This window comes from Antennarius striatus, chromosome 4 (assembly GCF_040054535.1).
Source record: "Antennarius striatus isolate MH-2024 chromosome 4, ASM4005453v1, whole genome shotgun sequence".
NCBI lineage: Eukaryota > Metazoa > Chordata > Actinopteri > Lophiiformes > Antennariidae > Antennarius > Antennarius striatus.
In genome coordinates this window covers 10,292,882-10,316,308 of record NC_090779.1, presented here as the reverse complement: position 1 = coordinate 10,316,308, position 23,427 = coordinate 10,292,882, and the positions used below count along the sequence as shown (strand labels likewise).

The following is a 23,427-nucleotide window of genomic DNA, read 5'->3' as shown; positions in this document are numbered from 1 at the left end:
TCACTGACTTGAAGACACGCTCCCCCTCCTATGTATACCACCATGGATGACATCCCTATAGTGAACTGGTATTTGGCCAGCAGACATAAACATCACTATTTTGATGATCATCCTCTTCTTTATCAAAGGAGCATGTCGGGAGTCTGTGTTGCTGTCTCTGTTTGTGGTTAAGTGGTGTTCGTCAGCACGCAATAATGTTACATGGTGACACATGATGTGATGGTGCATGAAAACAACCACAGCTTTGTGTGAATATGATTATCTTACAACTGAGGTACGTAGAGGGAGGCATTTGTGCTTCACAAGAACATCTTCATCACTGCAGAGAAATGACAGGATACCTTACAGGAGGCAGCCCCACGTCGAGGAGCACTACCTCTTCTATGACTTCGGTCTCAGTGGGACTCCTCTCAGATAAGCATGAGTGCAGACCACTTGTGAATCAAAAATAATAAATTACATGCACCAGTTTTGTGAATCTGTTGACACGCACTCTCTGTCGATGAAGAAAACTGGAAAATTTACGTGTGTTTGGGGGGAAACATTCCACAGCCCATAAAAGACAAAACCACAGCAGCCAGCTAATCTTCAGATATCATGACAGAAATGATTCTTCTTTCTTTATGACAGTAAAAGGCTGGAACCTCCTGCACCTATGGTTTCCATCTCACAGTCACACACTCTCATTCTGCCCAAGACAATTTAATGCATGTCTCAATGGCATTGAAAATGGGTTGGATAAATTGAAAATGATTAAAAATGCAGAATTGACAGGGAAACCAATAAAACTTTCTCTCTATAAGTAAAAACCAAAAAAAAAAAAAAAACCCAGCATGATGGAATGGCAGGCTTGAAGGGGAGAGAAAGGTGAAAGACAGATGAAAGTGAAGAGAGATAAAAGCCGGAGTGAGGAGGGTGTGGGATAAAGCAGGAGGAAGGGAGGCAGAGATGAAAGCAAAATGAGAAAGATAAGAACAGAGTGAGAGAGACAGAGAGGGAAACGGAGGAAGAGATAGATAGTGTACAGAGCAGAGAGAGAGGTAACCATGGAAACAGGAGGAAGGTACAAAAGAAGAGATAGACAAAAGGGTTTGATTTAAAAGAATGAAACTTGGACGAAGGAAAAGTAATTCCGACTGAAATTTGTTACCAGGAGGAGGAATAATACAAAGGAGTGACGGCCATGGAGGGACAGTGTCTCTTATAGCCACTTTGAATGTGGTCGCCTCAAACCAGCATATAAGGTCCTCCAGAGACCTCTAGTGTTAATAAGCTTCTGTGGTTCATTGTGGGCCTCACCTTGAGTAAATCTACAGCCATTTTCACTATATGGGACACTCGCACCACCGTTAAAACTGTGCATTTCCTTTATGTACATTTGTCCGTTGAGCCAAGATTTCAGCACAGACAGAGAGGATGCGGTGAGACTGTACAGTGCATTTTATAATCATACTTTTCCATGAATCACATAGCAGGAAGAGACTTCAGAGCGACTAAAATAGGATAAAGTACCTTGGTAAAATTCCTCTCCCACCTTACTGCAATGAAAAACTGCATTCCTGATAAGACGATATGAGTTCTCAGTGGTCCTACATTGTGTTTGCTGACTTATTGAATGAACTTGAGGTGCATGTTGAAATCTGTTCTGTTGACTATCCTTTCCCACTGAGTCAATGCAATGCACCCATATATTAGGATTCATATTTGTATATCTATATAGTTACAGACAGACAGAGGGGTTTTATTCTGTGGTTTTTGAGTCTCTTGTGGCTATCCCTCTTTCTCCCTTCCCCCTCTCTGTTTTTCTCTCCTCTCTGTCTTTCTCTTTCGTCCTCTGTCTCTGTTTCTCTCACTCACTACCCTCCCCCCCCCTCCCTCTTTCTCTTGATCTCTCTCTCCTCCTCTCTCTTGCTCTCCCATGCCCCCCTCTTTTTCTCACTCTCTTATGCTCTGTCTCTCTCCCTTCTCTTTCTCTTTCCTTCCATAGCTCTCTGTCTCACTCCCTCGCCCCCCTCTCTGTTCCTTTTATATCCTCCTTGCTGAATGCTCTTCTCCTCTCCTCCCTCAACTCTGTCTTTTCTCCTTTATATTCAGTCTTTTTTTTTTCAAGCTCTCCCCACACTCCTTTCTCCAGTGTTGTCTCCAAGCAGAGCTATTTCATTGGTAATATTCTGTCTTTCCATTTAGTACCCATATAACAAAATAGAGAGACTAATCTTTTATTTAGGGTTTTTGTTGTTGTTTTTTTGCTCTGGCCATCTTTGCATCCTGACTTGCGGTTTGCATAAGAATCATTTGTGTGGTAAATTCAATGTTAATGTAAAGTGCAAAAAAAAAAGGGGTAAAATAAGCAAACATGGAAAGCATTGGTCATGAAAGAGAACATTTGAATATACTGCGGATTCTTGTTGGTTTATTTGCTCAAGTCGCAAATGATTCTCTTATATTCAACCTTGTCTAATCACATGAGCCTGATATTTAAAGTTGCTCCCTTTCACAGCAGTAAGTGAAACAATACTGATAAGACGGCGGCTTTGTGTTTTCTTTTCTTTTCTTTTTCTTTTTTTTTGCAGTTTGTCTTCTCCTGTCTGTGTCCAGTCTGTTCTTCCTGACCTTAATGGAAGAAGCTGGAGGCGTGCAGCTAGGGTGTGGTTGCTTTTACACAGTTTTGTTATATTCCATCTGCATTGCTTCGATTCAAGCTGTGTGATTGTCTGTTCCTTACTTATAAAAAAAAACCTGCTGTGGTTTTTGTTTTTTTTCTGAAAGCTTAATCACAGCAGCTAATCATGCTTCAGAGTTACTATTATATCAGCATGCCAAGCAGAGGTGAGACTGATCCAGTATTGGAAATTACAGAAGGTGTGTGGGCTCGCTGCTCCAGACACGAGTCAGAGAGTGATGGCCGACTGAAACATCAACATCAATCCAATCACTAAAAGTTCAAAAAAAGAGAGCACGCTAATTAATCTCTTCTCCTCCTAGCTTTGTGATCATAAATTAAATCCTCACCTGAACACTGTAGCTAGAATGACCCGACGCACAAATAAATACGACAGTGAGCTCATGGTGAATTACAGCCATCAAAAAGCATTGCGTCTCACAGTCGGAGAAACTCAGGATGCATGCAGCATGTCAGCCGGGCTGGATGGAGAAGCAACACTGAGTATGTGAGCTTACTGGGCATAGATAAAGAGACGACAGATAATACACCGCTCAGTCTCTCCACTGTATCGTCATTAGCTCGTCAGCTCACATTTGTTTTAACTAAAAGAGATTGGGGAGTTGTCATCAATGGGTCGTCTGCAACCTTATGATTCATTGAGTTTTCTCAAGACTGAAACAGACAGCTGATACCAACTCTCCCCAACCCTACTCTCTGACTTGTTCTCTTCCTCTTGCTGAAAGAAAGTTATAACTTTGACCTATATCACGGAGAGGATGTGACACTGCACCACATGGCCATCGTCCTACGGATAAATAACACAGGACCTGGCCGGAGGATTTGAAAATGGGCAAGAGTTTCGTAGAAATATAGAAATTCGCACAGACACCAGTGTCAGTAATGTGTTGTTTCAGGTCTGTGGGGAACTGAAAGCATCTTGATGTGTTGGTGTATACTCGTCCCCTGATCTCAGACATCACAAAAATACGTGCATAGAAAATGCACATTTGAAATCCCAGTTGAGGGGTTGGTACACTTAAAACACGGAAATGGCTTCTTCCCTTATTCATTCTCTGAATCATGTGCACATAGGAACCTGTATAATTTAAAGAGTGAATGAAATGTCATGCTTATTATTTGCTGCAACCTCCTCCACTATTAGTTTTCAATACACTCAGAAATGTACCCAGAAGTAAATGGACAAACAAGCAGGTTTTGCTATTATGAAGATTCAGACCTGGAAAGGAGCCAGAGTATTTCTTCCTCAAACTTTTGTTGTCTGTGTCTTTTTCATTTTCCCCATAGGCTAGTTCTGTGTTGTTTTATGTACGTGTCCCTTGTTGTTTCTTCCATGTGGTTTCTTTGTCTTTCAGCCTCTTATCTCTTTGTTTCTTCCCTTGCTCTCCTTCTATTTTCTCTCCCATTCTCTCCCTCGACTTCCTGCTATCTCTCCCCCTCACTCACACCCTCACTCAATCTCTTTCTCTTTCCGTGCCCCCCCTCCCTCCCCAGCTCCCTGCCTCCCTCGCTCTCACTCTCATTCCCTATCTCTCCCTCCCTCCCTCCCCCCTCCACTCCCCTTTCTCTCTATCTTTCTCATTCTCGCAGCACTCCCAGCCGCTGATGATTGATCAAGGTTTTCAAGGTTTGCCCTTTCCTGTTATTTAGTAGGAAATGTTTATGCACAGTCGTCAGCTCTACAGTCACAATTGGCATGTGTCCACACAGTGTTTGTCACGCTCGCCTACACCTACACATACATCTTTTGAATGCACTTTTTTTTTTTCCTCCTCACCTTTTTCCCTGTGTTTACTAGTAAAAAGTAATGTAAGCGCTGCTATAATAGAATACCTGTCTAATTATCAGGATCATCTTCAGAGCCGACTACTTAAGCACACAACCTATACTTATCCCACAGGTACGCTCTGCCACACTGCTCCTCAGCACAACCTGAAAGAAATCTGGAAGTTCAATAGTTAATGTCTTCCCTTGCTGTTTTTCCTTTTTCTTCATTCTCTCCGTCTTTCTATCTCCTTTCCTCTCTCCATTCCTTTTGCCCCCCCCCTCCACCACCACCTCTTACATCCCCCCACACACTCTTTTCTCTTGCTGATGGACTCCTCTTTTTTATTTTCACACTACACCATCCCCCTTTTTTCTTCTCTTTTTTTGCCTCCTTCTCTCCTCCAACACCCCCCCACCCACACACACATGCACTCTTCTCTTTCACTGCATTTTCTTTCAAACCTCCTTCTATCTCTCTTCACATCCCCACTACACTCCCTCTCCGCCACTCCCCCTCCCCTCTGTCTTTTCTCTCTCTTTTATTCTTTCTTTTTCTTTCTTTTGCAACATCCTTTCTTATGCCTTGCCCCCCCCTTCCCTTCTTCCTCCTTTTTGCTGCATTCTCTTCTTCCCTCCCCCACACCGGCTCTCTTTCCTCTCTCCTTTTTTCATTCTGCCTCCCCCCCTTCCTCCACTTAGCTTCACTCCCCCTCCCTATGCTTCTTTCTTCCTTATTCTTTCTCCCCCTCATCTGTCTCCCTCCCTCTCTTCTAACTGCTTTTCTCTCATTTCTTTCTCTTTTCTTTTGTCACTCTTTTTTATTCTGAATTTTCTCAGACAGTATACTTCAGTCTGTCTCAATAGTTAATTAGTTTGAATCTAGAAAAAGAGCAGAAAACTACAAGCTCTGGAAAGTTAAAATTTTTAGTATTTCACAGACATTGTCTGTCTGGCTGTTTTGCCACTGACAGACGATCCTCTACCCGAAGTGTGTTAAGTGTTCTGAAAGAGTGATTAAAAAAAACTAATTAAGAAAATGTATGTTTATATGTAAACAATACACACACACACACACACACACACACACACACACACACACACACACACACACACACACACACACACACACACACACACACACACACACACACACATATATATACTATAAATATGTAAGTGTGTGTGCATATGTATGTGTGTGTCTGTATCTTATATATGCTGGTTATAAACACACACACAAAATTTGTATAAAACTACTGATTTTACAATAGTTAGTGCATATGCGCACAAAAAAAGTCATTTAAGGGAAATGCAAAGTATAAAGCGTGATGAAGAGAAGATAGAGCTTGTGTCTCTGTGTACCTTAAAGACAAATGTGTTTTGAAGGGTCATGCTGAATTGTATGTAGTGAGAAAGGGGAGATAAGATGTGTGTGTGTGTGTGTGTGTGTGTGTGTGTGTGTGTGTGTGTGTGTGTGTGTGTGTGTGTGTGTGTGTGTGTGTGTGTTTGTAGGCAAAAAGAGGAGAGAAAGAGAAGTGAGATGGGAAGGAGAGGGTGGGAGGAAGAGAAAGAAACGGGGTGATGCTGTGTGTGCGTGTGTGTGTGTGTGTGTGTGTGTGTGTGTGTGTGTGTGTGTGTGTGTGTGTGTGTGTGTGTGTGTGTGTGTGTGTGTGTGTGTGTGTGTGTGAGTGTGTGTGTGTGTGTGTGTGTGTCGTGGGGTGGTGGTGAGGGGCAGGCACAGTCAGTTCTGATAACAGCAACAGTAGGAGGAGGATGAGCCGTGGGACCGCCCCACTCTCCCACAGATATAAATAGGAGGTGGATTTTTTTACTCCACTCATTTCTCCTGAAGGATGAGATCCCTGAAACACCTCAAACATCACTCCAGGAACAATGTGGTGAGTTTGTAACCTGAAGATGGGGGAAAGAAGTGTTGTAGAATAAGGTTAAGGGGGTTGGTGAGGACTTGTTGTGTAGTTTTTTGGCGAGATATTTACTCTCACGTCTGTGTGAGTGTGAGGGGAAGTGAGATGACTTTTCACATTCACATAAGCGCCGCAGTGGGATCATCTTTTTAGAGACATGAGTTGTTACTATGTCTGCTGCATGCTTTGTGCTCCTGCTCTAATTGTTTGTCTGTAGGTGTGTTTCAGATGCAACTTTAAATGTGAAAGTATGGACTCTGGCAATTACTGCCCTGCCTTCTCTTTCTCCTTGTCATTTGTCTTTTTCTCTTTCATTTTGGCAGCCTTTCATTTTGCTGTGCTTTTTCTCCTCACTCCTGCCCCCCCCCTCCTTCCCTCCCTCCTTACCCTCTTTCACTCAGTCACTCACTCACTCACTCACTCTGTCTTTCTGTCTCTTTCCACCCCCCCACACACACACTCCCCCTCCCTCTCCTTTTCCTTTCTCTCTTCCCTCCTCTCACATGCTCACTCAATCTCTCCTTCCCCTTCCCTCCCCTCCCTCTCCTCCCCTCTTTCTTTATCTTTCAGCCCCTCCATCTCATTTCTGTCTCCGTCTCCCTCCCTCCCTCCCTCCACTCCTCCCCCGCCCACAGCTCTTTCTCTTTCTCTCCATACCTCCCTCCCTCCCTCTCTTTTCTCTCACTCACACATGCTTTCAAATACACACCCTGTCTCTTTCCTTTTCTTTCTCACAAACACAGTCTGTCTCTGTCTGACTACTTTAAAAGCAGTAATTATAAATGACGTGGTTATCAGGGCATCCAGGTCTACTCCCTTCTTCCTATACACACACCCACACACACACATACACACCTTTTTTCCTTCATTACCTTCTCTTCCTTCATTCTCCCCATCCTCTCTTTTCTTTTTTTCCTAGTATTGTATCAGGTAAAGAAGCTACTCTTGCCAGCCCAGTGTAGTCTGGGAAGAAAGCTGGAGTCAGAGCTTCTGTCTTAACATTTCCGTAAACGCCAGGTTCTCACATAGAAATAATGTGAAACCAGTGCCTTATAATAATAATACTCACTTCTCCTTTGCTGTAGAGCCAGTTTTAGTTGCACCACAATTTCTTCCCCACAGTTTCACAGTTCCACTTTTACAGGTGGTGGGGTAAACATGTGCATGTAGGACTGAAACACTTTCGAAACATACAATTTTGTCAGCACATCTTGTGCATCAGCACAGAATACACAATGAGCTCAAAGCTCAGTCAAATTTGTGTTATGGATATGAGACTGCCTTGCAGCGTATATCATCTTGTTAAGGAAGCCCAGTGTTGCAGGCATTATGAAGTCGACTATACGGTGACAGTGGAGCTGAGACATTTTGCTCCCCCAAGAATGGGACAGATAGCTTCAGTGATGAGCTGCTTCGGTCAGTCAGGCTGCTGCGGGACCTCACAGGAAGTACTGAGGACAGTCCACGGAAGTCAGCTTCCTGGCTGAACCTGCATCCCTTGTTGTGCTCTTTATTATTCTAAAGCATGTCAAGGAAGGAAGCGGGGTACAAATAGAGATCTGCCTTATCTCTTCGATCAAATGTTCAGCGTATTCAAAGGAAAGAAATGCGGCAGACAGAAAGTAACCCTTTAAAAACATCTTATTGCTCTACTGCAGTTCAGGGAAAATAAGGTCTCATCTCAGTTGTAAGAATGAAAATCTAGATCTTCAAAACTATTGTGTTTTAGTTTCAGTATCAGCTTATCATGAAACCATTTGCTTGTGTTTAAAAAAAGGTTACCATCATTGGCCTACAATGATGAAATGAGATAACTTTGTGAAAGGCATAATTTGTAATTAATGAGAAGAAAACATACACAGGCACGTTATTTCTTCTAGTTAATCATTTCAAAATTGATTTTATGTATTTTTCCAGGAGGAAGAGAGTAGCCGCTTGGTGCGGACCTACCCCAAGATGACTGACGGACACGTGGATGTGGGCACACAGACAGAGCCTGTTGTGGTGCTATCTCTAGCTCAGGCAGCTGTTCTTGGCCTCATCTCCCAGAATGAAATATTTGGGGCGACTATTGCTCCTAATGGCTTTTACACAGGGGAACCCTGTGAGTGTCACCCTCCTCCACCTGAAGCAATGGAGTACGAGTATGCTGACCAGCTAATAGGGGCAAATGGGGACTACCTGGCCGAACCTGCTGGGGAATCAGAACCCCAGCCCCACTGCAGTGAGAGAAGAAGGCCCGGGCCGCGAGGGAGGACCAAAAGGCTGAGGGCTGAGGGAGAAGTAGAGGGTCACACAAGAAAAGTATCAAGCCCACAGGCTCAGGTTAAGGGGGAACAGATGGAGTGTGACATCCGTCCGTCTTGCATTCACATGGACAGGAGGCAAAGTCCTGGAAAGTCAGAAGATTCGGTGGCCCAACAAAGCTCCCTTAAAGAGAAGCGGATCTGTGGGAACTGTCCCACATGTGTGAAGGATACAGGCAGGCAACAACCAGAAGGACTGCGAGAGCAGAAACCGGAAGAACACACTGGTAGAGATAGAGAGAGGAAGGAAGAAGAGTTGGTGGTGGAGGAAGAAGAAGAGGAAGAAGCGCTAAACCTCAAGACCACTGGAGACAACAGCAGTCCTCAAGACAACCGCTATTATGAGTCCAACGAAGTGTCGTATGAGTCTGCTGACATGGCGTTGCCTGGCGAGTATGAGGAAAACAACCAGGCAATGCTGTGGTCAGACCCGGAGGGCCTAGCCAGACGAATGCAGATCGACCGGCTGGACATCAACGTTCAGATCGACGAGTCTTACTGCGTTGATGTAGGGGAGGGTTTGAAACGCTGGAAGTGCCGCATGTGTGAGAAGTCATACACGTCCAAATATAACCTTGTAACTCATATCCTAGGCCATAATGGAATTAAGCCCCATGAATGTTTGCACTGTGGAAAGCTCTTCAAGCAGCCCAGCCACCTCCAGACTCACCTACTCACCCACCAGGGAACCAGACCTCACAAGTGTACCGTTTGTGAAAAGGCCTTCACGCAGACCAGCCACCTGAAAAGGCACATGCTACAGCATTCAGACGTCAAGCCTTACAGCTGCCGCTTCTGTGGCCGAGGCTTTGCTTACCCGAGCGAGCTGAGGACCCACGAGAACAAACACGAGAATGGTCAATGCCACGTCTGCACCCAGTGTGGTCTGGAGTTTCCAACCTATGCTCACCTGAAGCGCCACCTGACCAGCCATCAGGGCCCGACTACGTACCAGTGCACAGAGTGCCATAAGTCCTTCGCTTACCGAAGCCAGTTACAAAACCACTTGATGAAACACCAGAACGTACGGCCCTACGTTTGTCCTGAATGCGGTATGGAGTTTGTCCAGATCCACCACCTCCGACAGCACGCCCTCACTCATAAGGTACTGGCAGCGCACACCCTTGCAACCAAGGTACTGAAACCCACTGACCAACATCACACAGTCAAATATCCATACTATTAACTCATGCAACTACACAGCACTAGCGTTAAATCTCACAATTAGGGGGGAAGAGAGGCATTTTTGCTTCACTCATCCTGGTTTTCATATATGAATTTCTTAGCAAAGAATAAAATACATTGCACACTTGCAACAGAGCCTGTTCACCAAAACTAGTTGCTTTGTAAACATAGTCTGCAAAGCCCTTGAGTTCTTTTGTGTGACTCAACCACCCCTTTCCATTTGCATGTGTTTTGTGTTGAGTGTCTTTTGCAAAGCTGCTTCCCTTTGTGTCTGATGAATGACTCTGGTCTTTCTCTCCATTTATTCTATAGGGAGTAAACATTTCTCTTAATGACTTCTGTGCTTGTTAAACATTAAAATGGAAGTTGGATCCAAGATAAAGTTGATTATTTCCACTGTTAGAGTCTTTCCATTCTGTCTTTCAACACTTTGGAACTAATGTAATCTACATGAGTTTGGATGAAAAAAAGAATTCCTGAATTCGGCCACTCACACACAAACTCCGTATGGGTTCTCCTTGTTACCGGTACTCATTATCTGTTTGCCTTTAAACCTCATATCTATCCTATTTCAATGCCCAAATCCCTTTTGTGTCCTCAGGGTATGAAAGAATTCAAGTGTGATGTTTGCGCCAGAGAGTTCACGTTGTCTGCCAACCTAAAGAGACACATGTTGATCCATGCCAGTGTGAGGCCCTTCCAGTGCCACGTCTGCTTCAAGACATTTGTCCAGAAGCAGACTCTTAAAACACACATGATTGTCCACCTGCCAGTCAAGCCTTTCAAGTGCAAGGTCAGTGAGAAAAATTTAGTTCCACTTTTAAGACAAATTGGGTAGTGTGATGATGGAGCAGGGAAGGATTCTGACTATTGTCCTCTTGTTTGTCAAGGTGTGCGGAAAGTCATTCAACAGAATGTACAACCTTCTCGGTCACATGCACCTCCACGCCGGCAGTAAGCCCTTCAAATGTCCTTACTGCACAAGTAAATTCAACCTGAAGGGCAACCTCAGCCGACACATGAAAGTTAAACACGGCATCATGGACACCACGGTAGATGGACATGGTGAGTTTCTCCAACAGTTACTATTAACTATCTGCTCTAAAACAGATGAATCCTGTGATGACGTCTGATGTTGTTGATGAGCTGTGTGTGACAGATTATCTCGTGGGACTGTTTGGTGGACTTCATGTCAAATTATTGTCACTCATTCTGTCCCTAATGCACTTTGACTCGCCATGTAGTGTAATCTAGTGGCCAAGTGTCTTGATGTTTCCTTGTCACTTCTTCCCTGTATGTTTGGTAAATATAGCAGTGCCTGGATTAGACATGCCTGTCTCTATCAGTACAGACTAAAACTGAGACGAGAGGAGAAGCAATTTACTGTCTGCCCTCAACGAAGCCATGTGTTTTTAGCAAGAGTTCTGGACATCTGTTATGGAGGATGGAGCTGGATCATATTTATGTCCATGCTTCTTTCTTCAGAACCCCCCCAGGACACAGAAGGCCAGGAGGACTATGAAGAGGAGAGCTTTGAATTCAGCGAGCGAGAGAACCGGGCGAACAACAACAACACACCAGATATTCCCAAACTATCTCAAATGGAGTATTACAGCACCTATGGGAAAGGCTCAGGGCGATTCAGCACCACATGAATTATTAAAATGACCCCAAATAGAAAATTATTGCGAAATTTTATTTTATTTTTTTGCATTTTCGGGGGGATTTTTTGTTTATTTGTTGGTTTTGCTGTGAAAGGCACAAGGGATTTTTATTTTTCTTAAGAGGGTGAGAAGGAACCCAGTAAACTGCACATTTGTATGCACTGGAGATGCTTGGAAAGCTACAAAATTTGGAACTGTACAATCTTCATCTTATTACATAGTTTACATCTTTAAAACACAGCACATCTACTGAATAAAGACATTTTAAGAGAAAAATGGACTGTGTGAAACCCACAGCCATTAAGAAACAAAAAAGAAGCTATACAGCACGTTTATGTCTTCAGCTGCTTAACTACATGAAAATCATCTGAGCCTTATTTGAAAAAGCACATTTTCAGCTAAAGGCATAAAAGTGGTGATGTTGCACATCATGTCACACAATTTTGTCCTGTCAGTCAGTCCACTGGGGTAAACTAATGTGAATGGTGAAACATGGGAACTAGTGTTGTTGCTTATGTCACTTGCCAAAGTTCATCCATTTTCAGAGGTTAATGATTCACTTTTATACTATGATAAGATGAACCGGAGGAATGCAAAATGTCAAACTGCAATCTCAGTATTGTTGTATATTGTTGTACAGAATGTACCAGTCTTGTATGTTTGCTGGTACTGTGATCAGTGTACTGCACTGAGAATTGCCAATGTTTTCAACATTAACAAGCATCACCCAGTATTCATATCCAGTCTATGAATGTAATTATTTCTTGTGGAATGTTCTCAGACACTAATGAAAAGGAAATCAAAAAACATGATATAATGGAAGGAACCCCTTCACCAAAGAACTGGTTCAAATCTTACAGCCGTGGGCACTTTAGGTTCGGCTGTTTGATGAGCTGGGACATTGGATTTCTTGGGGTTCAGTTGCACACCTCATGAAATTACATTCGGGTTTCTCTCCCACCTATCTGTAGATTGCTTTAAAAGATTATGACAGAACAGACTATGGTATGGCATTTCTTTTTTTAACAATCCTCAGTTTTCCCCTTTCCAGATATCCCACGGGACAAGACTGCAGCATTTTATTCTTCAAATCCAACTGCAATCATTTTGCAGTCATGTTTTTTGTTTTGTTTTTAAGGATGAATATCAACAAGAACTGTCCCCCCCAAAAAAGATTTGGGACAGAAATATTAAGTGCCCCAGTGTGTCTGCAAAAGCGTGCCATCCATCATGCTGTTCGCTGGTCTCGAGTGATGAACGACAACCTCCCAACATGTGACAGGGCCACGCACCTTGTGGAAAATGCTCAATATATTCAGTTTCCCACTGCTTAGCTTTTCAAACTTGTAACCTGCAAACAAGGTAGCCATTCGCAATGTTGATATAATGCATCTAAAATAAAGACGCTCAATTTTGTGAGTTTTTCCAGCTTGTGTTCATTCCATCACTATTACAGTGATGATTCAGGGGGGGAGATGTTCAGCTTTCATTGATTTCTGTATTAGACATTAGTGTCAAGAAAATGTGGATAGAGATGTATGTACAATGTTGCGTACCAGACAATACTGTAAAATAATAAATTTATTTACCTTTAAAATGCGGTGATGGTTTTTGATTTTAAACAACAAAGACAACAATAGTGGGTCAAACATGATATTTATTCACAAATGTGTCTGACACAAACTTCAGTCCTGCCCAAGGCAAATACAGCATTGAATACAGTACTTCATATTACAAAAATAAAACCTTGAGAAGAATGGAACAAAGAGTTAGGAGCCATCAGGTGATTGCTTCAGGTGGATGGACAGCTGGTAACCATTCAATAAGCTAAAATAACACTAAATAATCCTACCAACAGTACATTGTTTTATTTTAAGTTGACCTTTTAAGTTAAAATTGAGGTACAAAATCTGCTGAATGATATTGTCATCTCCAGGCTAACTTCGTTTTAAATCCTTCACTTGCCGAGGGCTTTATCCAGATTTGTCTTAATGGCATCCAGAAAGTCTGTAGTATTGACAAAGTGCTCATTCAGCTTGACACTGAAAAGGCAAAACGAGAGAGAATGTGATTAAATTCAATACCACACAAGATAATACGACCACAAAGCTATAGCGATACAATCAGTAACCTTAAGTAATGTTAATGGTTCACAAGTGTCATTTGTCATCGATGGTATGACCTAAAAGTAACATGAGGTAAATAACTCACAAATCTTAGAACGAGTGACGGTTATCAATTGTTGTCCCTCTATATTTCTTAAATAGCAACGCATCATAGATGAAAGGGGCTAGCAGGTGAGCCATAGCAGGCAACAGCTATGTATTACATACGTCATTCATGTGGAGAAACAAGCTGGTGGACTAAGCAGAACAAATCTCCAACCACAGCTGGACAAGCCTCAGGGAAAGGGTTTACAAAATGTACATGTTTTGGCTGCACCTGGATCAATATGTCTGCCTCACTATATATGAATTTGTTTCTTAGAAATAAAAAAGGCAGATTAATCGCAGAAGAAGAAGAAAGCCATTCTACATTCTTTAATTGTAACCCTCTCTGAGGAAGAACCCTTAAGAAGCCCCCCACACTGAACATGCGATCGTGCAGTACATCCAAAACATTAAACTTTATCCCCATTTAGACATCTAATATATATATATATGATTTTCAAATAAAAATACAATTCAAAACGACGATAAGAGGGCTGTAATGCATGACACCGACATTCCTTTTGTATAGTTTCAATACTCTGGAGACAAAATTTCTACCAAGAGCCCAATCTATCATCCATAAAACTCTATAAAACCAAAGCATTTACAAAGGTGAACTTACTTGGACAGGCCATGGATGCAGCCTGCAAGGTCCTTAGTCATTGTACCGCTTTCAACAGTTTCGACACACACCCTCTCCAGAATCTGGGAGAACCTGCATTGAAACAAAAACACTTAAGAAAAGGCATGTCACACCTTAGGGTGAGAATGTTTCAGACTAATTCACACATCTCTTACTTTATAAGGTCAGGGTTGCCATCAAGTTTGCCGCGATGCTCCAGGCCTCTGGTCCAGGCAAAAATGCTGGCGATGGGGTTGGTGCTCGTCGACCTTCCCTGAAAGTCGAGTTGAGGATTGTTACGCAGTTCACCCATGAATGTAAAGCATGGTTTAGTGACCAGTTTTTGGATTACTGCTCATTCTCAACTTTCACCACTTGGTGGCAGTATAACTCAACAGATTCATGATTCACTAAACTTCATTCAATACAGATGGATGAAAATCATGCCTAACCTTCTGGTGCTCACGGTAGTGCCTGGTTACAGTGCCATGAGCAGCCTCAGCCTCAATAGTTTTGCCATCAGGACAGATAAGGACAGATGTCATCAATCCCAGAGAGCCAAAACCTGAAAAAGGACAAACAAATGATTAAAAACCCAACAGCCAATCCAAACACTTTGCAACAACACTTTACAGGAAACGACTATCCAGAGGCATTCTAGATTGCTCACCTTGTGCAAGGATATCAGACTGAACATCTCCATCATAGTTCTTGCAAGCCCACACAAAAGCTCCGGAAGACTTGAGGACTTGGGCGACCATATCGTCAATAAGCCTGTGCTCATACCAGATCTTCAGTTTATCGAACTCGGGCTTGTAGTGTCTGAGTGATTAACAAACATAATTAAAATAAATCCATATATTCCTCTGTTCTACAACATTCAAATAATAAAAAAGTAGTTATTTCTGTAATATTGCAAAACGTCTAACAGTAATTTTGTAAAAAAATAAATACATTTATTTTAATATAGCAGTTTCACTGTTATATTTCATAATGAGATTGGAAAAATGCACTATTAGTGTTCAAATATGTTCATGTGTGCATAAAAAACTGAAAATCAAATCTAAGAAAACACTCACTTTTCAAAGATGTCCTGAAAGATGTCCTTGAATCTGCCATCATAGGCTTTCAGAATGGTGTTCTTGGTGCTCATGTAAAGTGGCCACTTCTTGTTAATAGCATACTGGAAGCAACTGTGTGCAAAGCCTGTAATAGACTATTGTAAAGGAAAACAGACTGTTAACAACTGGTAGCACACAGTTTACTAGCTTCTATTTGACAAGGTCAAAGTCATCTGCTGTGACCTTTCAAGTTGTTAAACAAACAGACATGCAGCTGAGCTGGTTGACCAGTGGTTTCTTCCCCGTAACGACTGTTATAGCAATTTTAGAGGAAGCTGGATAGGGTTTAAGAGCACTGGGCATGTTTTAAGTTATAAAAATCGTAGTTTAGGCATTGCAATATAAAAACACGAGGTTGGAACTATCAATGTGTATCATTGTCACTACTGTTATGACTTTATAGATTGGAGTTTAGAAATTTTAACATGTGGGGTTAATTGATAACCTTTTTACAATCGCGTGTAATCTGATCTTGTGATGTGTCTTCAAACAACAGGATTCATCTTATGCTGCAATTCATTGCAAGTCTTCTAACTTCCAGGTTAGCACAATGCTTGCTGCAAATGCCTGCAGCAGCTTACTTAATGGATTAGCACACATTTAAAGACAGACAGGACGAGCAGGCTTATTGCAGGCTCACAGACACATCCTGTAAATCCAAACTGCCTGAATGGAAATGGCAACTATTAAGTTGTTACAGCACATGACAAACATGGCTTGAAATGAAATGTACCTGAAATAATTTTTATGCTCACATAGTGTTGCAGGATTGTTGTAAAATCACGTGTGTTTAGGTCAATACTCGGCCTAGACTATTCTTGATTGAGTTTCCAACTAAAATAAACATTCAAAAAAGCGCTTTCCATGTATGACGTTTTAGAAATTAAAAGCGTAATATTTTCTGCAGAACTACCGTTTGTAGGAGTCACCAGGAATTATTTAGCCTCTAGTATTTATTTCTCACTGTTTAGCGAGAATACACAGACAGCCAAAGCAGTGTGCAAGGTATTATTTTTCATGAAGTAACTTAATAACAAAAATTTAGGCTCTTTATCTTAAATAAAACATTCTTACCTCATCTGTATTGTACATGCCCATTCCACATCCACCAGCAGGGAAGTCATAAACCTCCCATTCCTTGCCTGCACTTCCATCAGAGGGTGAAAAAATGATCTTGAATTTGCCGGGCTGGTCCACAACAAAGTCTGTGGCTCTGTACTGTACGAGGAACACAACAACTTGAAGGATTCTGATACTAGTGGGAATATTAGTGAGTTGCAATTGTTCCTTTCTTTACTTGGATGTCACTGACCTGATCACCGAAAGCATGTCTGCCAATGGTGATGGGCTGCGTCCAACCTGGAACAAGCCGAGGAATGTTCTTGCAGATGATTGGCTCACGGAAGACTGTGCCACCCAGGATGTTCCTGATGGTTCCGTTTGGGCTCTTCCACATCTTCTTGAGTTTAAACTCTAAACATAAAACATCACATTACAGTACTTTCCGCACTATAAGGTGCACCTAAAAGCTTTTAGTTTTCTCAAAAACCAACAATGCACCTTCTAATCCAGTGTGCTTTATACTGTATATGGAAAAAGGTTTAAAATAGGCCATTCATTGAAGATGTGCATCATAGTCCAGAAAATACTGTAACTCACGTTTAAATACTACAGCATTGCATTAATACATCACCAGCTAAGCCTGCACTAATATATTTAGACAAAAATATGTAGTGCAGTATCGCCCCCCCCCCCCAACAAACACTTAACTCCTTGAAATATGTAATGTTCATGGATACAAGGCTCGCTCCATACCTTCCACTCTGGCTTCGTCAGGTGTAATGGTGGCACATTTAACTGCGACGTTGTACTTCTTAGTCGCCAGGGCGGAGTCGATGGTGACCTGGTCATCAGTCTGGTCACGGTACGGAAGACCCAGGTCGTAATACTTCAGCTCAACATCCACATTGGACAGGATGAGCTAGAGGACGCAAAAATTAGCATGTAAATTAGCATGTACTGCTGTTTAAACCATTATTTCTAACCAGAAGCAATAAAACATCAGACAACATCCCTATACACACATCACCATCCTGGTGCGTCCACGTGTTGGTCTGATCTAAAAATAGCCAGGTCAGACAAGGTGGGCACAGCCTCCTCAGAGACTCACACCAGTGTTAGTACATTTATTTCCCCCTCCTCCTACCCTTCCACCCTCGGACACTATCATCACCTTCTCTTTGATGAACTCCCAGATGATCCTGGTCATCTCATCTCCGTCCATCTCCACCACCGGTTGGGCCACTTTGATGCGCTTGTCGGCATCTGTCGATCATAAATACAAAAAAGTTCAAGTCAAGTCTAAATTTTTGGTCACATGTGTGCTTTTACTGCTCCTCAGCTCCAGAGCAAATGGTCATGAAAACAAGAACATACACAAAGTGGAAAAAAGACAGATCCTTATGTTATGGGAAAGACAAATGGTAGTTTCCTGTCCGTTTCTAGAGACAACAATAAATCATCACTTTCCTTCTTTAATTTATTACTGTAATTGGTAAGGCAAGTGGGTGTCATGAAGTAAGGGATAAAAATTGTAATTTAAAATATCTTTCTCATTAATAACAGTGATGTTCTGTTTACTGCCTTGTGCATGTGAATGAATGAACTGGAATTTATGTTTGTGAAGAAAAAAAAGACATAGAATACCTCGACAATTTCCTATATCATAAATGAAAGGACAGGATACTGTAGGATACTGAATAAGATACCCTTGTTCTTCTTATCCTTTCAGGTTTTCCTTTCAGGGGTCGTCACAGCGAATCATACCCTATAGGCTCCATTTCTAAACAAATCCTCAGTAAATCTTACAGATGAATTAATTTTCTTTTTTTTAAAATTGGCAAAATTATTTTTTTTACTTTCAAAACGTGTGATGTGGATGTTCACACTTCTTTGCTAGCTGCGTGTGCATTTCATTTTTATTTTCTACGCTCCTGCTGAAGATTGTCAAACAGTGGAAGAGACTAATCCAAGAATCTGGATTTAAACATTTTGCTTCCTTGTCCATGGCTGTGATGGAGACAAAACAGGATCAAATGATAGTGACTATAAATTTCACAGGCTACCTTTACAACCCTACTGACAAAATCCCACCGGGAACCAACAATTCAAACTTATCTCTAAAATGACTTTTATTGGTTATAATCTCTGAATCATGACATCAACTCAAGGAAAAATGTACAGTGTTATTCCTGAATGAAATTCTCAAAACTTGTATTATTTATTGTTAAACGTAACCACCCTTCATGTTAAAACAAAAAACTGACTCAAAGAATACTTTATTATCGCTTCAACAATGACTTCAGATAGCAATCTTTCCAGCTGGGTCACTGTTTAGCCTTTCTACAGATACCTACCCTCATTCTGCTCAGTGAGTCCTGCCAGCAGGACCATTTCCCTTAATAGAAAACACAAGCACTGGGGGAGGTGCAGAGGATCAAGTGACAATTTCCCAGCCAAGTTCATTCCCCCTCACTGTTACCAAAACCCTTCCCAGTGTAATTCTGGTTAAAAAAAATAAAAATCTAGAGGAATGCATATATAAGACATTTTTTCTTTCCACAAATACTGTAAAGGACATTTGTTAGGACTGTGAGGTCTTGGCAGCACCTGTTTAAACACCCTGCGCTCCATTTCCATGAGCATGATATGAGTCCTGCCAGAGTTACACAGTGACCCAGAGGCACCGAAAATAACCTTGTAGCAATGACAGATGACACATTTATGTTACCCAGTAGGATTAATCAGACAAAACCAAGCATATCCTCAGTGTTACTTCATGTCAAGAGTTCTCCTTCACTGCGGATCAATTAGTCTTTTATGATCCACAGGTTGCCTCCAACATTGTTGTAATCTGTCTGACCATTACTTGCTGATAACCGCTCTAGCTGTTGTTGGAGGCTGTATGGATCATGTAAAGAAAAATGCAGTCAGTTTTATTTTACTCATTCTCTGAGATGACTGAATGTTGCTCCATAGTAGAAAATGGATGCAAACACAGCACCAGTACCTTCCTTTAACGGTCTATACCCCAGATCAGCTTGTACATAGTCCTGCTGTAATGGTATAGGGGGAGGGGAGCTGCTGAGTAGGTTATGTAACCTCTGTTTCAGCAAACTATAGCCAGTGAAGGGCAAACTGAAACAGTCATGTGGGCCGGTCTGCCACATCATTCATACATGCATCTGAGAAGTCTGCAATTTTCCATCCCTTAACAGACAGAAGATTCAGACAAAAATAGCCAATAGCAGCTCTGGTCTGAAACACCAAGTAAAAATAGTGGAACTGGGAAAATGAAGAAAACAGTACAAGCATGATATATTTACATAATTATACTTCTCAGATCCCTCAGCGTTTTGTTTTCATATTTCAAACAGACACAACCGTTTTAGCATAAAGGTAGACGTAAACCTGTAGGCCGTAAGTAAAAGCATGACAAAAACTTCAATGCAGTTTTACAGAACCATCTGCAGCCTTGTTAAAACTAATCTGTGAACCAAATGGAAAATCAACACTGAAAACTGTATTACTACACAAACCAGCAAAAAAATAACACTCAGACAATGTGTGTATTGACTAAATGACCCAGTAACATTTGTCCGTGTGTGTGTCTTCTGGAGTTCAACACCAGAAGTGTCCTTCAGTATTAATACTACAGTCACCAGGTAAACCACATGACTCAAACCAGTCTAGAGACAGGGCAGCTGAGGTTTATTTAATATCAACTAAATTAGGAAAAAAGCTTCAGCAAAAGCCGCTTATTTTTTGTAAAAAAAAAAAGGAAAAAAAGAAAACAACAACAACAAAAACATTCTTAGTAAAAATGCACAGTGAAGAATAAACAGCCTGTTATCACATTTTATGAGCGCTGTGAAAGTTAAGTAATTGCTGTGTAACAACCGCGTCTGAATTCCCGTTTAAACAGCTCGCCGATCCTCGGGGGCATCGAACACAACGTGATAACAATGCGTTATCACGATCGATTGGTTGATCCTGCCGGCCTGACCGGTTCCTGCTGGGCTGCAACCAGTCCTCAAAGACATGTGAGTAACTTTAGACTACCGGGATCAAATGACGGAGGGTCGGTCACAATGAGGGCCAGGCGCCCTTCAGATGACCTACCGCTCCAAACAATGACTGGTGGTTCCAGTCTGGGTTACTAAAGGACATCCGAGTCCAACACACACACACACACACACACACACACACACACACACACACACACACACACACACACACACACACAGCTGCAAAAATCCAGCGGGATGAAATTTAGGATGTCTGCAGAGACCACGTGACCACACTGCGACCCTCGATGTGAAGCGATTATCTTTTTGGTTTCTCTTTCACTGGTTTATGTGAAAGTGTCATTTGTAAATGCAAAAACAACATTCATCAACAGCAGACATGCCACAGCAGGAGTCCTGCGCGGTGGATGCACCGCAGATGAGTCGGATCGACCCGCATCGGGGACACAATGCGGGGCAGACGGAGCCGCGGCGGCCATTGCTCTCCGGAGCCGAGGCTCGTAATCAGCGGGCTGACCTCCGGAAAGTTTTCCAAGTCAGTGTCACACTAATAATAGGTTGGCACCTGAGTATCTTATCAGTTTTTCTAAATGGTGCCAAATGATTTAATCTCAGGTGTATTTTGACCCCTGTCGGGGACAACGAGACTTCCTCACTTGCAGCTCAACGAGCCGCTTCATTCATTCGTCGCCAATTTTCCACTTGATCTATTAATTTGGGGTACAGAAGGACGTAAACTTGACCGATCCAGATTGGTTTTAAAGGTGGCGAATTTGAACCGATGCCTCCTTCGTTTAGGTGAGCGTCCATCTTCACATTCTTATCAACTGCCCCTCAAGCTTTGAATGGGGAGGACAATAGAGATACCCCAGAGGCCTCCGCCTCTGCCGGCGTTTACCTCCTGCTTCTGCCTCACTAATGTTCACTCCATCCATAAATCACCATCAGGGACACTCGGATGCGTCTGGGAGCTCCGTGATCGATCGATTACACCATTCAGACCGACACCACTCGGAGCATCATCCGACTAGCGGCTGACGCGTCTCGGCTAGCCCGGCTAGCAGCCGGCTCAGACGGATCCACGGAGCTGCAGCCACCGCTGCACGGCTCCACGAAGCGGATCAAAACAAAAGCGAGATCACGGCACGTTTAAAACGAGTTATTTCAAAGCAAAAACCAAGATCAAGCTGTGATGCTGAGGACGCCACCGGTTATCTCTCTCTTCACTCACAGTTTCTCTGAGGAACAGCCTGGCAGTTTGCAGCCGGAGCGAGAACCGCGGGGGTCCTGGACAAGGCAGCGGCAGACCTGGAAAGAGAGCTGAGGACTTTCAGATATCCAGACATGTCTCCTGGCCCGAATCTCTCTGCGGTTCACACACGACGATGCTTGAGGCAAAGGGGCTAAACGTCGCTGGGATCGGTGGGATATAGTGAGCTACAGTACCGCCTTTCTTCCCCTCCCCGAAAGGACACGCTGACGTGACGTCAGAGCCGCTCAGGTCCAGAGGAGGAGGCTGAGGGCCGGGCGGGGGTCACACATAAGCGGGTAATCCTGAAGGGCTTTCTGTACTGAACGGAAGCCAACAGCCACTACTCCAGATAGCCCACACTAAAACTGCAAGTTGAAGTATTCTTATAAAAGTAGCGTTCATGTCATGTGGTGTTCCACTTCCATAAGGTTCTGGGACTTAAAAGGAATCAATTCAAAGTGCATACTCATCAAGCAACAAATACATAAACATTTGGCAGAGGGATCTACAGTAGATGGGTGCTTGGTAGAAAGTTTGGTGGAAAGGCAGGATTTTTTTTTTCATTTCATTTACATTTGAGAGATCCAATGGTTGTCAAACTTTTATTCAGCTTCTCAGGGAATTATTGTAGTGTTGGTATCTAGAAGTGTGTGCTGTTTTTCTGTTGTAAATAAAATATATTTAAAAAAGTAATACTGGAAAATCAGGAACTACCAGGATTAAATGTTTTGCTGTTTCAGACCCATGAATTATAGTTAAAAGGCCAACAAGAACTAAGGCTGTCACAGACTGCAACATCCCGCGACACCCCTGAATTCAAAATTTTACCCTGACCTACTTGCATAGGTCAAAGACAAAAGCTAGTGCTCTGACCTACTGTCATGGATCAAAGCACTAGCTTTGATCTATGGTCTTACACTGGCCTACTCCCTCGTCTATCTTATCCATTTCCTGAGTGTACAAAAGTTGAAATTTGACCTTGACGTAGTTTTCTCAAGGTCAAGGTCATCATCTCATTTTCATCCCCTTTGCTGCCCGAGTAATGTGCTTTTTGTTTCATCTTTCTATCTATAATAGTTGCGAAGATATTTGGTGGACTAACGGACGGACCGACGGACTAAAAACGCTGATAATTACAATACATGACCACTTTGAAGCGGGATGTAAGAGTTTTAACTTAATTAAAGGACATTGTTGGGTCTTGGTGGAGGAATGCTTTTCCCAATCCCCTGGAATATCACAGACAATTCTGCAAAATATTATAAATATCAATGTTTTTTTAAAAAAGTGGAAAATCAAAACCTGTGTTAGTCGTTAAAATTTGAATGGGGTACATTGTGGCCCAAGACACATTCCACAATGTTTCATCGAAATCTGTCCAGTAGTTCATTGAAGAATTCTGTTGTCTGTGTGTCATCCATGATTAATGATCAATTGGATAATTTACAACCATACAGAGGTACAGCAGATATCGCTGATTAAATGCAAATGCATATTACTAAATGGAAAAAAGCCCTATTGATGAACGTTACTGAATTAATAAAGGATTTAATGTCCACTATTTTCACAACTTGAAACGAAATTGGTCAAAAACTAAATTGGTAA

At 42.3% G+C, this 23,427-nt stretch overlaps 2 protein-coding genes across 4 annotated transcripts; one reads left to right on the top strand and one right to left on the bottom strand.

Annotated features, from left to right (window-relative positions):
* Window positions 1-6,303: 6,303 nt before the first annotated feature.
* On the top strand, window positions 6,304-13,115 carry znf710a (zinc finger protein 710a). 3 transcript variants are annotated; one of them, XM_068312503.1, is made up of 5 exons: window positions 6,304-6,348; window positions 8,293-9,786; window positions 10,468-10,659; window positions 10,757-10,931; window positions 11,352-13,115. In XM_068312503.1, the coding sequence occupies exons 1-5, from the start codon at window positions 6,304-6,306 to the stop codon at window positions 11,519-11,521; spliced, it is 2,076 nt and encodes a 691-aa protein (XP_068168604.1). In that variant the 3' UTR covers window positions 11,522-13,115. The 3 variants fall into 3 exon arrangements, with proteins under 3 accessions (XP_068168604.1, XP_068168603.1, XP_068168605.1); XM_068312502.1 differs by having other exon boundaries at window positions 8,293-9,816; XM_068312504.1 differs by lacking the exon at window positions 11,352-13,115 and adding an exon at window positions 11,179-11,336 and having other exon boundaries at window positions 8,293-9,816.
* A 54-nt stretch (window positions 13,116-13,169) lies between these two features.
* Window positions 13,170-21,983, bottom strand: idh2 (isocitrate dehydrogenase (NADP(+)) 2). The gene is made up of 11 exons (XM_068312505.1): window positions 21,802-21,983; window positions 17,717-17,808; window positions 17,299-17,464; window positions 16,796-16,956; window positions 16,558-16,701; window positions 15,442-15,578; window positions 15,033-15,184; window positions 14,815-14,927; window positions 14,539-14,636; window positions 14,363-14,455; window positions 13,170-13,572 (listed from the first exon to the last, which is right to left on the bottom strand). The coding sequence occupies exons 1-11, from the start codon at window positions 21,914-21,916 to the stop codon at window positions 13,488-13,490; spliced, it is 1,356 nt and encodes a 451-aa protein (XP_068168606.1). The 5' UTR covers window positions 21,917-21,983; the 3' UTR covers window positions 13,170-13,487.
* Window positions 21,984-23,427: the final 1,444 nt, after the last annotated feature.

Excerpts from the sequence above, each read along its gene's own strand:
- znf710a (XM_068312502.1), top strand. The coding sequence starts at position 6,304 with ATGAGATCCCTGAAACACCTCAAACATCACTCCAGGAACAATGTG. Across the intron at positions 6,349-8,292 it reads ATCACTCCAGGAACAATGTG|GAGGAAGAGAGTAGCCGCTT; the intron begins GTGAGTTTGTAA and ends GTATTTTTCCAG. Across the intron at positions 9,817-10,467 it reads CGCACACCCTTGCAACCAAG|GGTATGAAAGAATTCAAGTG; the intron begins GTACTGAAACCC and ends TTGTGTCCTCAG.
- idh2 (XM_068312505.1), bottom strand. The coding sequence starts at position 21,916 with ATGTCTGGATATCTGAAAGTCCTCAGCTCTCTTTCCAGGTCTGCCGCT. Across the intron at positions 16,702-16,795 it reads GACATGCTTTCGGTGATCAG|TACAGAGCCACAGACTTTGT; the intron begins GTCAGTGACATC and ends TTCCTCGTACAG. Across the intron at positions 13,573-14,362 it reads TGCATCCATGGCCTGTCCAA|TGTCAAGCTGAATGAGCACT; the intron begins GTAAGTTCACCT and ends TTGCCTTTTCAG.